Source organism: Symphalangus syndactylus, chromosome X (genome assembly GCF_028878055.3).
Source record: "Symphalangus syndactylus isolate Jambi chromosome X, NHGRI_mSymSyn1-v2.1_pri, whole genome shotgun sequence".
NCBI classification, from domain to species: Eukaryota; Metazoa; Chordata; class Mammalia; order Primates; family Hylobatidae; genus Symphalangus; species Symphalangus syndactylus.
In genome coordinates this window covers 25,263,175-25,278,776 of record NC_072447.2, presented here as the reverse complement: position 1 = coordinate 25,278,776, position 15,602 = coordinate 25,263,175, and the positions used below count along the sequence as shown (strand labels likewise).

General features: G+C 39.3%; 1 protein-coding gene across 5 annotated transcripts in view; it reads left to right on the top strand.

Moving 5' to 3' along the window:
• The window catches only part of ARHGAP6 (Rho GTPase activating protein 6), a 523,176-nt gene that overhangs the window by 456,037 nt on the left and 51,537 nt on the right, over positions 1–15,602 (top strand). For all 5 annotated transcript variants that reach the window (XM_055266916.2, XM_055266918.2, XM_063634951.1 and 2 more), the window contains exons 3-5: positions 4,485–4,556; positions 12,400–12,656; positions 14,941–15,136. In XM_055266916.2, the coding sequence (XP_055122891.1) occupies positions 4,485–4,556; positions 12,400–12,656; positions 14,941–15,136 (525 nt within the window). The remainder of the gene's footprint in view (positions 1–4,484; positions 4,557–12,399; positions 12,657–14,940; positions 15,137–15,602) is intronic.

Here is a 15,602-nt window from a genome sequence, read left to right as displayed (position 1 = left end):
CATTGGACAGTCCTGTGAGCAAGTTCTGAATTTGTCATCTCACAGCTCCTGCCCATGTACAAGTTACTCTGTCCTAATCTCAGTCTCCTTATCTGTAAAATGGAAAGGATAATAATATTGGCTTCATAGAATTGCTGTGAGGATGTAATAAGATTTTGGATACTAAGCACTTAGCTTATAGTACTTACTCAATAAACACTGACTATTTATTACTACTGTGTGCTGTATCACAGGAAAGTTGTGGTGGTCAGATGAGATCACTGGCATTCAGATATTCAGAAAAGTTAAACACTTCAGAACTTTCTTCCAAAGGACTTTGTTGCTGAGTTTTCAGCCCCATTCAGTGAATGTAACTAACTCTCATATTAGTACCTTTCTGCAAAAATGATGAGGTCTTTTGTTATTACTTTTATTGAGGAATAACATATATAGTAATGTACATAAATATTAATGTGCACAAATACAGCTCGATAGGTTTTTAATATGTGAATGGCATGTTACTACCAACCAGATCAAGATATAGAACATGCTCAGCACCCTGGAAGATTCCCTCATACCCTCTTTCAGGTAATATTTATCCCTCAAAGGTAACCCTTAATCTTCCTTCTGTCACCTAAACAAATCCTTTCTTGGACAATATTTGTAATATTATCTCTAGAATTAATTGTAATATGGAAAATACTGTTTTATAAGCCTCATTCTCTGAATCTGATCACTTTAAAATTAGGAGGTATGTACTTCATTGCTCAGACCCAACCCGAGAGCTCCATCTGACTTCCTGGCTTTGGACAGTGCTGACAAGTCCTCAGGGCATGCCCCACGCTGGGCTATTCACTCAGAAGGAGACAAACGCCTAGGAGGCCTGGTTTCACCCTCAGAGAGCTAGTCTAACTAGAGAAAGAAGCCTTAAAATGGAACACCATCCCTAACAGCAAATGAATCCATAAAAATAATGTCTCAGGGAGCAATGTCCTGTTTTCTTGTTTTCGACCCTCCTGAAGACACTGTTTGGTATTGGTCTCTCCCAAGAGGATGCCCAGATTAGCCACCTCCCACACAGTTGGGTCCTTTGCTTTGGGGTCACTAGGATGTGGAAAGCTTGCTGCCTTGCCATCTGCTATTGTGTCACAGGTGTCTGTGAGGTCTCTCATATAGGACATGGTTTCCTCTGGACACATTAGTGAGGACTTCCACAAAAGAGGGCAAAGGGAGGCCAATCCCTATCTGCTTATTCGAAGATATATTTTATCAGGACATGTTACCCCAGTTCTTCCTGCAGGTCACTGTTGTCTGTAAGACAGCGCACACACTGGGAGCAGTTAGCAAGCATGCACTCATCACCATATGCACCATGAAAACACTTCTGTGCAGTATTGGTAGTTGTGGAGCTTGCATTTCTTTAAAAGACAGAATGGCATTTAACCACACTTATTGCCATCCAAGGAGCTGGTGGAACATAAAATGTTCTGTATGGTTGCAAGCACATAAGCCTCTTGAACAAGTTTTCTGTGCTTTGTGAGAACAAAAGATGAGACATTTTATTCTTCAAAAATGGGGGACTCCAAGGCAAACCACAGATTAATCACAAAGGAGAAGAGGAATAAGCAGTTGCATTGTGCATCTCTGGTCATTTTGCTGAGGATTTTAAAAGAGAAAATGGTGTGCTAAAGCAATGCTTCATTTCACATTATTGCACGTCATCCATCATTTTGTGTAGTTACCTATTCATAACATTCACCTCTATCTAATTAAGTGAAAAAATTTTGTCGTAAGTAATTAAGTGTTTTTTAATAGGCCAGCATTCTCAAAGATCATACTTTGCCTGTAAGGAGACTTCAAGATGTTGTCTGGAGTTTTGGAGTTTAAAGTATATATTATCCTTGTGAGATTATGTAAACTCTCATATTTGTGGGAATATAAATGAGCAAAACTATTTTGAAAAGCTTGATTTTACCAAATAAAGTCTGAGATTGCATATACACGGATCCAGCAATGCAACTTTTACATATATGCCCTGGAGTGGTGGTTCCAGACTTTAATGTGAACCAGACTTTAATGTGCACCATAATCCCCTGGAGGTTGTGTTCAAACACACATTGCTGGGTGACACCCCAGAGTTCCAGATTTAGCATATCTGGAGTGGGACCATAGACAGTTTGTACCTCTAGCAGGTTCCCAGGCGATACTGATGCTGCTGGTCCCAGAACTACACTTTACAAACCACCGTCTCAGGGAGACTTGTATACATACATGCTCGTAAGAAGACATGAGCAAAATTTTTCAAAAATATTGTTCCTAATAACCCCAAGCTAGAAACAACTCAAATACCATCAACAGTTCAATGAGGAAATGAACTGTGGTATATTCATACCAAAAACACCTACTATATAGCAATCAAAAGGAATGATCTACAGCTACCTGCTTCAACAGGATGAATCTCATGAAGTGCTGGTGAACAAAATAAACAAGGCAAGAAACAGTATCCGTAATGTGATTCCATCTGTATGCACCCCAAAACAGGAAAAACAAAATCATATTCTTTATAAATGAATAGATGGTAAAACTATGAATAAAATCTGATAATTGATCATTGCAAAAGTAGGAGGAGGGAAGCATACAGGTAGTTTCTCAGGTACTAGCAATAGTCTACATCTTAACTTGGCTTAACTTGGCTATTAGATATGTTGGAGTTGGACTTATGATTATTGCTTAGACAGAACATTTATATTTATACACATCTACATAGAATACATAAGCTTTAAGTATTTAAGAATCATTCTTTTAAAAATAATGTCCTCTATCTGGTATGTATTCTGACTTTTGACAGCTTGTTTGAATTTTAGGATCTGCCCATTGGTTATGAAAAATTAAATCACTTAAGCTTTAATAGATGGTTTAATTATTCTGCTGGGTCAACTATTGAAAGAATTTTTGTTACTGCCAAATACATTTGAGATATGAACTAGCTATGAACAAAGTGTTACAGAGTAAAAGACCTGTAAGGCCTAATTGGAGAACAGATTAGAATCTTGTACAGTTAGTATGTTTACGGTCTGTGTAATAAGTCATGGCAGGCCCTAGTAGATCATCTTTTAGATGTTGTTCATATCTATGAACATATACATAATGGGAGAGATTGATGGCTGTTGCCATCAATTACATTACATTACAACTGATTTACATAATTTCTCCTATACAAATTGCGTGACTACAAGAGTGAAGATTCTTATGAACTATTTTCTTTTGGTGGCAGGAGAGTCATTTTTGAAGTCTTTGAAAAGAAGGAAGGATTGAATGTGCCTGTTGATTATGTTGTGATGTTCTTTTACCTTCCAAAAATGAGGAGTTGGGGACATCTGTAACTCTGTGAGGATACCAAGAATGCTCATTTCTGTGTCATAATGCTTACTCTGTTTTATCCTGATATTATAGTCTCGCTTTTAAATGTATTGGGCTGAATCTCTTTCTTTACATTTTTAGTGTGTCCTATACAAACAATTCTTAATCATTTTTTTCACCATATGTTTCCTTGTGGCATGGTCTGCATGTCCCCTATTTGATCACAGTGTGGATTCTGAATCTGCACCTCCCACATGCTAAGTTGACAGCTGCATAACCTCAAAATGCATTCTGGCAATGATGAATGCCAATATTTTATGATGACAGCCCAGGAATTTGATTGCAGCTGCCCACTGATATAAGTGGTATCTTTATTATTTGGTGAGTTAAACAGACACATTAAGTACATTTGTTGCAAATACTAGACTGTAAAAGAATGTATTTCTTACTTATTAAACAATAAGAAACAACCAAAATGTTCATCAATGGAGGAATGCTTAACTAAATTACAGTATAGCTATACCATGGAACTCCCCACAAAGAAAGTAGCCTGAACTGTGCCAGGCTCCCTATGAAGAGCTTTATATGTGTTGTTTCATTTAATTCTCACAACAACCTTGTGATATTCTCATTTTATAAATGAGGACACAAAGACTTGTCCAAAGTCACATAGTAAATTGTGCAGCAATAGTTAGACCTAAGTTCTATGGACCTCCAAATCCATTTTCTTATCCAGTTATACTCTCCTAGATCATAAATGTCAAAGCTATACATGCTGTCAATTCTCTTCTCATGGAGATTTGGTTCAAGATGAACATTAAGTTATATAACCACAGAGAAGAGGAAGATACTTAGATAATAGTAAAATTAAACCTATCTAAATGTCAAAGCTAAACTACTTCCAAAGGAGGTTAGTTTCCCATCATTCCATGACTGAAAGGAAATTCAAGAATATGCACCAAAATTCTGGTAATATGTGTTATCCAAGTCAGGATTTTCATGTATTCTCAGAGCTGTTACTCTGTTTAAAATGTCAAATTATAAGTGAAGTAAAAGAAAAGCCATACTTTTGCTCAAATGTAATTATCGATACTATAAAATATCACTTATATGTTTATCTTTATAACTTCTTTTAATATTTACAGATGGACAAAAGAGAAAGAAATCTTTAAGAAAGAAACTGGATTCACTAGGAAAGGAGAAAAACAAAGACAAAGGTAAAGGGTACAGTAACTAATGTAAATGCATCTTCCATGGAGCATAATGGTTAAATTTGGTTGGGTTATTGAATTGCATAGATATACGTGGTTCAACCCTGTTATAAAAACTGGATTTCTACAGTGGAATGTCATTAAGGGCTGTTTTGGTCTACTCTTCTGTGTTTGAGCAGCCCTGTACTGAACTGATGAATTCAGCTGGTTTGAGGAGAGTGTGACCTCAGCCAAGTTTGTGGTTCCAATTATTATTTTGACCAATCGGCTATACATAAAGAGGACCTGGGTTGAGAAGCTATGGAGGGCATCTCTAATGCTAACCAGCTGTCTGGCAAATCCAGACAGGCAGGGTTAGTTTAATGAGAGTTTGAATTCACCTACCATGACTACTGGAAAGAAACAGTCTCATCCTCATGGGTTACTGAAGATAGGCCATTCTCAGCATTTTTTTTTTCACCCAGTTGAAAAATATTTATTTGCAACTAACCTGAATGCTTACATTTTACTTTGTTACATTGCCTCAGCCAAGATAGGTTAAAGCAAATGCCCTTCATATTTTGGGGGTCACAGAGCCCTTTAAGAATCATTGACAATGATGATGCTCTATCAAAGGCCTGAAACTCACCCAGTGCCCACGCTACCACCCCCTAAATTAAGAATTCCCAGATTAGATATTCACTTGAGTTAACAAGTATTTTCCTTTTTAAAGATCCAGGAACTTTAGGGAATAATCAGTGGCTATTAGTTTTTTTGTTTTGTTTTGTTTTGTTTTTTGAGACAGAGTCTCACTCTGTCACCCAGGCTGGAGTGCAGTGGCACGATCTTGGCTCACTGCAACCTCCACCTTCTGGGTTCATGCCATTCTCCTGCCTCAGCCTCCCGAGTAGCTGGGACTACAGGTGCCTGCCACCACAACCGGCTAATTTATTTTTATTTATTTTTTATTTTTAGTAGAGACGGGGTTTCACCACGTCAGCCAGGATGGTCTCGATCTCCTGACCTCGTGTTCCACCCGCCTCAGCCTCCCAAAGTGCTGGGATTACAGGCATGATCTATTGCGCCCGGCCTAGTATTTTTTTTTAACTCTTGTTTTAGGTTCAGGGGTACATGTGCATGTTTGTTATATAGGTAAATTGTGTGTTGCAAGGGTTTGTTGTACAGATTATTTCATCACCCAGGTAATCACCATAGTACCCAATAGGTGGTTTTTCAATTCTCACTTTCCTCCCACCCTCCACTCTCAAGTAGGCTCCAGTGTGTCTTGTTCCCTTCTTTGTGTCCATATGAACATGTTTAGCTCCCACTTGTAAGTGCATTCTCAGCATTTTTATGTTAGATCACAGTATACTCATCTTTTGCTTCATATGTTTTGGGAATTGTTTACTCTCATCATACTGTTTTGTGTCCCCTTGTGCATCTATTTAGGGAACTAAAACTTTAGCCACTCTCCCAGAGGTATTTATGGTCATTTAAAACTGATATTCAACCTCACATAATGGACACCTGAGCCCCATTGACGCAGTCCAATTTTTTGTGCCTTTTTTTTTTTCAAGACAGGGTCTTGCTCTGTTGCCCAGGCTGGAGTGCAGTGGTGCAATCTCGGTTCACTGCAACCTCTGCCCTACAGGTTCAAGCAATTCTCCTGCCTTAGCCTCCCAAGTAGCTGGGATTACAGGCATGCACCACCATGCTCAGCTAATTTTTGTATTCTTAGTAGAGACGGGCTTTCACCATGTTGGCCAGGCTGGTCTTGAACTCTTGACCTCGTGATCCTCCCGCCTCAGTCTCCCAAAGTGCTGGGATTACAAGCATGAGCCACCGCACTTTTTGCTGCTTATTTTTATTGTCTATTATGAAGTGGCTGCTGAATGGTACAGTTGTATGTATTTATTTTCATTTATGTGACACAGTCAACGAGTCTTGAATGAGAACAGCCATACACATCTCATCTTGGAGTCCTTTTATATAATGATAGAATTTCTGCTTTAAAAGTAATGGAAGGCAATGAAACCAAGGGTATTAAAACATGCATTGGGATCAGTATTGGACAAGAGCTATTCCACACCATTGATCTCAGTCTCTACACCTATATCTTGAACAGTCATGACATTTGGTTCTTTAGACTAAAAAAAAGGTGAAGAATTCTAAAGAATGGGAAACCATTGTTTTACTTCCTTTGGAGTGAGGTTACTCAACCTTGCTACTGTTGTCATTTTAGACTGGATAATTATCTGGGGTAGGAGCTATCCTGTATATCGTGAGATGTTTAGCAGCATCCCTGGCCTCTACTCATTAGATGCCAGTAACACCACCCTCAACCCAAATATCTTCAGACATTTCAAATGTTTACCTCAAATTGGAAAAAAGAAGGTGAAAATGTCAGTGATCCGCACCCCTGACTACACAATAGAATGACTTGTGGAACCTTTAAAAAGTCCAAGACCCCCACCTCAGGGAGTCTGAGTTCATTGTTCTTCAGGGATTCCTCAGGAATGGGTGTTTTTAAGAGCGTCTAATGTGCAACTTCTAGATAAGAACTCTGATCCATATTAACTAGGATACTCACCAGGCCACATTGTCACAGCAGAATCTGCTGCTGGAATAATGAGCGCTAAGGGTTGTCCAGCTAGCTATTATAGTCTGATAAATTGTGTTATATTTAATTGTTGGTATGTTTGTGCCCTTATTTTTGTAATGACCTAAATATTAATAGCCAGCTCTTTTAAACTAGAGTTTTTGCTCATTCTACTCCTGCAGTAGAGCACTTTTATGTCTCCAGATTAGAGCAATTTTCCAGATGTATAGAGCATATTAAAGGGATCACTCAGGTTGGTATTAGTAATGTATTCTCTTTTAAACTTGGTTTATTCTAGGATGATGATACTGATATTGGGATTTAAATACATCTAATGTGGACTTCAGGTGATTTTTCAGAAAGTGTCCATTTGGCTAGACTAAGCAGAATGAACATTTTTGCAGGAGGTTCCCTCAACAGAATGATGGGATATTCCCTCAACAGAAGGAGATGTACATTTGCTTGCATGTATTATATATACAAAGCAGCAGGAAGCAAGAATTTGAATTAACATGGAAGGAAGGGCCAGGGAAGTAATCGAAAAATACATACTGGGCCATTATAGATTTTTTAAACTAAATCGTATTTACATAGGTTCAGTGAAAACTCTGAAATGTTCTATACTGCCTCAAAGGTAGCTAAGTGAGAAAAGGAAGGCAGGTCCTGGTGGTTCCAAAGAAAAGACGTATCACCCACCCAACTAAGGGGAGAAATATCAGGCTTCATGGCAAAAAAAAAAAAAAATTTAAGTGGCTTTAATGTTTAAAAACAAACTAACCTAGGCTTAAGTGAAGGTTAATTACATGGCATCTTTTCAGAACATAGAGCCCTGTCCATGTCAACTCTGAGAGTCATTACATGGATGTCCTGGGAACCAGGGTGTGAGGAGGATGGGGTGCCGGTCTGGCACTGATGTAATCTATTCACATTATTTCCTTCCAGTTGGATATTAGCATTTGGGTTTGTAACAGCTGCACATGTGAAAAATGATCATTTGAATCCAAGAGTAAAAGAAGGAAAACAGGAAACTCTAAATGATCTCTTGAGTTAGGTCATCTAAAAATAAATAGAAGCAGCCTTTTAGAATCGAATTGCTCTCCCAATAGTGATTCATAAATGGTTGATATGCTACCATATTAATTGATTTCATCAGAATGAATCATATCCTGTATGTTATTTAATTGCCTTGATATATAGCGGATCTTGTGACACTCCTATGTTCCTCATGCCACTTAAGCAGTGCCCATGTGACTTTTCATTTACATATGGGAACTAATTCAAGATTGACACTGATCAGAAAACATATTTGCATACAGAAGAATTCCAAGTCCTTAATTTCTCTTAATTATATTTCTTGGCAACCAAAAGTGTTTTTAAAACTTTCAGAACTTCAGAAAATTTCTTTCTGTGTCAAAAGTAATTTTAAAATTAAGTAATTTTAAAAATAGCTACTTTGTTTTATTAATGTGCTTCCTAAACTGAGCACATGGGGAATAGGTTTTACTATGATGTAACTCTGGGAGATTGTACCCCCCACAACCCCTGCCAGGACATTTTCAGATTATGCCATATATGTATCCACATACAATCTGGAAAGAGTTCAATTCTGGCACTGTTCTTTTTAGTATATTGTATGTTTTATTTTCCTCACTGTCTAGGTATGTCACTGTATGTGAGCTGTGAAGTAACACTATATACAAATAGCTCATACAACTTTTAATTTTGCTCCATATTAAATAGCAGAATAATCAAGTTATCAGTTATCACTATGTAGAAATTCTCAAAGAACATATATTGAATGTTGTCTTTGAGTGCCAGTACTTCTAGGATAAGAAGAGAAGAAAGAACCAGGGAGTGTGTGGTTTCTGAGAAGATTAGGAAGGGGCCAGCTCACACAGTACTGGGCCACAGCATGACTTTTGATTTGGAATTTCAGGAGAAAGATAATGGTACCTTAGACTGGGGTGGGAGTGATCGTGGAAGTGGAGAGAAGTGAATGGAAAAAAGAGATAATGTGAAAGTGACATGATAAAGATTTGATGACGGAGTGAAAATGGGATGTAAGAAGGAGTGAAATATCAAGGATGACTCTCAGATTTCTGGTTCTCCCACATGAAGAACAGGCAAACTTTTAGAAATCTGAATAAGACCTAGTAAGGGAAGATGAAGAGTAAAAAACGCCTTTGGGACATCCAGATATGAAGGTGGAAGAAGTGGTTGGTGCTCAAGGAAGGGGTCTGAGCTAGAAGCAGCAATGAGGTGTGAAATGTCTATGGATGGAAGTTTAAGTTATGGGCATCGTGCTGTCACTTACAGAGAGAGACCAGAGTGATGAGGATGGTTAAGATTGAGCTCTGAGGACTTTCCACATTGAAAACCCAAGTAGAAGATGATAAGCCAGAAAAAGGGGCAAGAATGTAGCCAGAGAGATAGAGAAAAACCCAGTTAGTATATCCAGGATGCAAAGGACAGGGAGCATTTCCAGAAATGGCAATCAGGGTTAAAGGCTGACAAAAGGGCAAATGAAACAGAGCTGTCAAAAACACTGAATTTAATGACCCTGAAGACAGCAACGATTTAGAGGGAGCTGCTTTAGAATCTAATGGAGGTATCAGCTAGATGGGATGAAGTGAGGAAAGAATGGTAGGTGAGAAAGTTATAGGCCAGAAAGTAAAGGGAACACTTTAGACAATTTTAACTGTGGCAAAAGGAGAGAGGGTAAACCACGGGGAAAAGAAAAGAGTAGGTCAGAGGTTGTTTATTTTTTTAAGAAGCAGATGCTTGAATATATTTAGTACAAAATATCTAGTAGAAAAAAAAGAGGTTGAAGATACAGGCAAAAGAAGATGTAATTTATAGCAGGGGTGGCCCACCAGCCGTCTTTGTAAATAAAGCTTTACTAGAACACAGCCATGCCCATTCATTTACTTACTGTCTGTGGCTGCTTTCCTGCTAAACTGGCAGGTTGAGTAGCTGCTACAAAGACTGCAACCTGCCAACACTGCAGAGGCTGGAGTGAGACAAATTGAGCCCCTAGGCCACAGAATTGAAGGAAATGCTAAGTCTGCATGCTGACTCCGCACTTGCCCCATGCTGAATGCGAGCACCTTATCATTTTGCATCCTAGCCATTCTAAGCCCCAGCCGTATCCACAAAGCCTAAAATATTTACTATCTGGCCCTTTACAGAAAATAATTGCTGAACCCTATTTATACCTAAGAGTATTAGGATAATTTTTTTGAGCTCTTGAGTGCAGTACACCGTTATCCATGGTTTAAAGTTATCCATAGTTGAATGGCAGATGGAAAAGCATGGGAACCAGGGAGAGGCAGAAAGGCTGGCAGGATGCCAAGTGACACCTACATATCATGCAAAGGGAGGTGGTGGAGGGCACAGGTACAGCAGGTGTGAAGAGTTGGAGGCTTTGCACCTGCTGGTTGCTCTTCTGAAACAGGAGGCAGAATTATTTGCTGGTGGGGAAGATCTGCCTCTAAACGAGTCTGGTTGGTTTTCCTTAGATGGAAAAAATGACTGGGAAAGGGCTCAGTAGTCCCCATCTTATAATAAATCCCTGCCATGCATATGCCCACCTGAGCAGATGTGTCACTTGCTACATTTATCAATGTTCTTTTCACTCTTATTATCCCCTCTGTTTCTGTTATTTCATGTAGCTGTCAGCCTTACCATCCACGTTTCCAGACTTTTCCAACATTTTAAAAGTAATATTTGATCATTTCTACAGACAAGATTATATGTATATGTGTGTGTGTGTATATGTATGTGTATATATATATATATATATATATATCCTCAGGGTACATAACAGGAGGTGTGGTACTATCCCCTTTGGTTTCTAATTTTGCTAGTAGTAGACACAGCCTATTATCAATAGTGAGAATTACACCTCACTACCCTGTCTAAATTGATCACTCAAAGGAGAAGTACCTAAATATTTTTTATTACCATATATCACCTAGCCTGTTGGTAAAGAATGGCAAGCATCCTCTGAAAATCCCGAAATACTAAAGTTTTGATTTTTTTACTTCAAAACAAATTGCATGCATTGATAGAAGCAGAGGTGCAGGCTTTTCAAGTAGCATTTCTGCTTTTAATGTAGACTTGGTCATTAGCCCAGTGATGTTTGAAATGTTGCCATGGGTCAAGGAGGAAAACCTTTTAAAGTCTCTTTCTACCTGATTTAATGTTAGCTTTTTCTTTCAAAGAACAACCAACCTTAGAATTATTTTCCCTTGATCATTTTAGTTTCATTCATAGGGCTTATAAAAATAATGGAGAGGTTAGACTCCAACTTACTGCTGCTAGGAGACCTAATTTGGAGTCTAAAAAGAATAATACATTTGATTACATTATTTAGTGCCTTTCAGCATGAATCTAAAATATTGCCAATAAAACTCCTGGCCCTAAGGATCCAAGGTACATGTATACAAACAGATTTACGACAGAAATTCAGAAAGGAACTCTATGTATGTCTCCAAATAAAGCCATTGATTTCTGCACTATGCCCCTTTCCCCAAATTCTCCTTACTAAAGGATTTAACAAATTGTTTCCTGGGCCTCTCACCAGATATTTAGTGGCTGAGTCCACTCTGCATGTGGCCAGTAGAATGGCTTGAGTGTAGATCACGAGAGTGACAGCCCCAACCTAGTTGGCTCAAAATAGAATGTGGGGATGAGGAACACAACGAAAACAGAATGGACTTCTTCCCAACCAGTTCCCAAGCTGCTCCTCTGCCTGTCAGGTTATCATTTCACATGCTAACTCTTACTGGGAACCTCAAAGTGTATTCAGTTAACTAAATTTCAGCCTTAGCTCCAGGCATCTCTCTAACACCTGATAGTCACTCTGTTATCATGATTTGCATTTCTGATTATCCACTCCTTCACCCCACCCCACACTCTGAACACCTGAGGAGAAAGGACTGTACCTTTTATAAGCTTTGCGACTCCCATTGCCTAGCTTGTTGTGGCATGTAGTAGGCATTCAATAAATGCCTATTGAATGAATGTATAGACTTGAGACATGGAGAAAAACTAGAGACCTAAATATCTAAGATGTGTGTTTATAAATACTAGTTTTCTTTATTGAAATGGAAACTTGGGCCATTCTGATTAACACAAATGTCACCTTTTTATTTTGATTGATGAGTCAATTCTTCAGAAAACATTCCTTTGAATATGTCTGAAACATAAATGAGAGTGTTCACTGGACCAGTCAGTCTCTGAAAGTGGATGTCTGTTTTTTGATTCCAGAATTCATCCCACAGGCATTTGGAATGCCCTTATCCCAAGTTATTGCGAATGACAGAGCCTATAAACTCAAGCAGGACTTGCAGAGGGACGAGCAGAAAGATGCATCTGACTTTGTGGCTTCCCTCCTCCCATTTGGAAATAAAAGACAAAACAAAGAACTCTCAAGCAGTAACTCATCTCTCAGCTCAACCTCAGAAACACCGAATGAGTCAACGTCCCCAAACACCCCGGAACCGGCTCCTCGGGCTAGGAGGAGGGTGAGGTGGCCAGTACTTGCTCTGACACCAGTGCTAGGAAAACTGAAGATGTACAGTTATTCTTTGAGTTTTTGTTCATGTGAAAACTGGATATGTAGTTGGTGTTCAGGTATCTGTCAACAATGCCATTAATGAAGAATGTGCACTGGGCATGTGGCACCTTGCATAGCCTCAGACCTTGTCCTGACTCCTCTAGAAGCTGTTGGGTGTCCCTCCTTTGTCACATCTGTGTTCCATGCTCTCCTAAACATTCAACAATATCACCATTAATTCTGGTCTCTTGTAATCTGTCAGTCTTGCCATACTTGCCCACTAGACTGTGAGGCTCAAGGGCAGGGCCTGGTGTTCTAGCTATTAATACTTTCTTCATCACCAATCTGAGAACATGCCTGGCTAAATGAATTGGTGGTGGGTCTTCATAAACAATGAGCTTTTTCCTTATCAATGGAGCATTTCTTCTTCTCAAACAGAACCATAGAATCCTCTATATATCCTCTTTCAAATACTCTAACAATATGGTACCAATTGTTAAGTACTATGTTCTAGGTACTGTGCTATTATTTGAATTGCTCATGCAAACTGGTTGGTGATTGGCTGAGTCAGTTGATAAGTATCTCTAAAGCTTCCAGGTCACTAGAAGTTCTTCTCTCCCTTTTGTAAAACAAATCTACATTTTATTTTTATCTTTTATTTTTTGACTCAGGGTCTTGCTCTGTTGCCCAGGCTGGAGTGCAGTGGCATGATCACTGCTCACTGCAGCTTCAATCTCCTGGGCTCAGGCGATCCTCCTGCCTCCACCTCCCCAGTAGCTGGGACTACAGATGCACACCACCACGCCTAGCTATTATTATTTTTTTAGTAGAGATGTGGTCTCACTGTGTTGCCCAGACTGGTCTTGAACCTTCGAATTCAAGTGATCCAAAGTGCTGGGATCACAGGCGTCAGCCACCACGCCTGACCCTCTCTCCCTTTTTTCTCTGTTACGTGGAGACCCGAAATTTTTGCCACCTCCAGCCGTTGAAGACTGCCCTAGTTAAAACCCCAGACACTTCCCACTTAAAACCAACGTTTTTCAATCAGCCCCTAACATTTAGGGCTTGTCCAAGGTAGAGGGAGACCTGATCCATTGCTGTTTTTGCAGTATTGACTATGTTTAAAAATGAAGAAATTACAAAACTATGGAATTCCTGAATTTGCATGATGGAACTGTTCTTCTAATTCTGTCATTGTGTCTCAGACTGTGTATTATCATACAACAATAATACTAAAACTCTAAATTTTAGCTTTCTGGGAATGTAGGACTCAGGCAATGGCTCTCCCAAATGCCCTCTCGTCTGTCCAGGCCTGGCTAGTCAACTGCTTTCTCAGTGCTTCATCAAGTATGGGTGCGGCAAATGCGATTGGTGCCCTGCTCCCTTTCCCTGACCCTTTACCATTCCTAGCATGCCAGCTCACCTTCCATCTGCCAACACCTTATTTGCTGAGGGCTTTCTCTGATGCCAGAGGCACCCAGCCTATCCAAATGGCAGGCTGTAAGTACTTAGGGGATAATATTATCTCTCTGCCCCCACCAGAGGCTCCCCTTAAGCAGTGATTCCTAAGGCTTGGTGTATAATACCCCAGCTCTCTCACTTGATAGGGATAGCTCTAAGGTGCATGATCTACATCTGTCTCCCAGAACGCCCCAGAAAGATTGAGCTCCAGTTGCCCACAATGATAATAGGCTTGATAATGCTCCCTTCATCAGCTGCCTTTCCTTCCTTGTCTCATTTCCCCCCTCCACTACAGGTGTTTCCCAGGACCACCTCTCTAATAAAGCACTTTGTGCTGTTTCTTGGGAAAACTAAGCTAAGGCTGTTTTATGGAATCATTCTATTTTAAAAATCTACTTCCTAGAGCCATAGTTGAGTTTTTTATTTACAAAAGACTTCTCTGACTACCTCATTCATTGAGTATGTAATTTTTTTCTTGTTTCAAGAAATGAAGTGGTTGGGCCAAAATAATTATATGTTTCCCATCGCTTGTTCTTCCATTTGGAAAATGTTGTCTATTGTTGAAATTGTAACTGCCATTAGCTTGAGGAAATCTTGTAGAGGTTTTCTAACTTTTTCAAAAGGCATCTTTTTTCTTTTAATTTACAAACAGAACAATTAAAGAAATCAAGCAGTATTATCTCAAGTGTGACAAAAAGTCATGAGCAAAAGTATGTATTGGTTAGCATCTGGGGGCAGCTGGATTTTTTGGCTATCTGTACTTTATGTTCACGGCTCTGTGTCACTTGCAGGGTGCTATGTCAGTGGATTCTATCACCGATCTTGATGACAATCAGTCTCGACTACTAGAAGCTTTACAACTTTCCTTGCCTGCGGAGGCTCAAAGTAAAAAGGAAAAAGCCAGAGATAAGAAACTCAGTCTGAATCCTATTTACAGACAGGTCCCTAGGCTGGTGGACAGCTGCTGTCAGCATCTAGAAAAACATGGTAAGTAGATTTGTCTGTCTAAAGTACTAAGGACTTTCATTTATTCAAGCATCATTCACTGAAGTACCCAATGTCAATTCTGTATTCATTTGATCAAGCTCTGAACTGAAATTTCCTGTGTGAAAGTGTACAGATGTGAGTGTTTGCTTAAGAGATTGTGGGTCTAAACAAGATTGGAGGAGAGGGTGAATCAACTTGATGATATTCAGACTGCTTAGCTCCCAGTAGTCCTCAGAAGTTACCTTGGAGGCCAAGCAGTTTAGGGAAGGATCAGGACTGTTGGGCTGGGTTTGTCACCAGGACCTCTTTCAAACAGACCAGAGCCACTTTTATTGTTTATACATGAAAGTAGCCTAGGAGGTTACTCACAAGGGTTCCTTTAAAAAGTAAGAGTCCAACTTAAAAAAAAAATCGGGGATCATTGCTTTAGTGAATAGAAAATACATCATTTTTGACAACAGGTTTA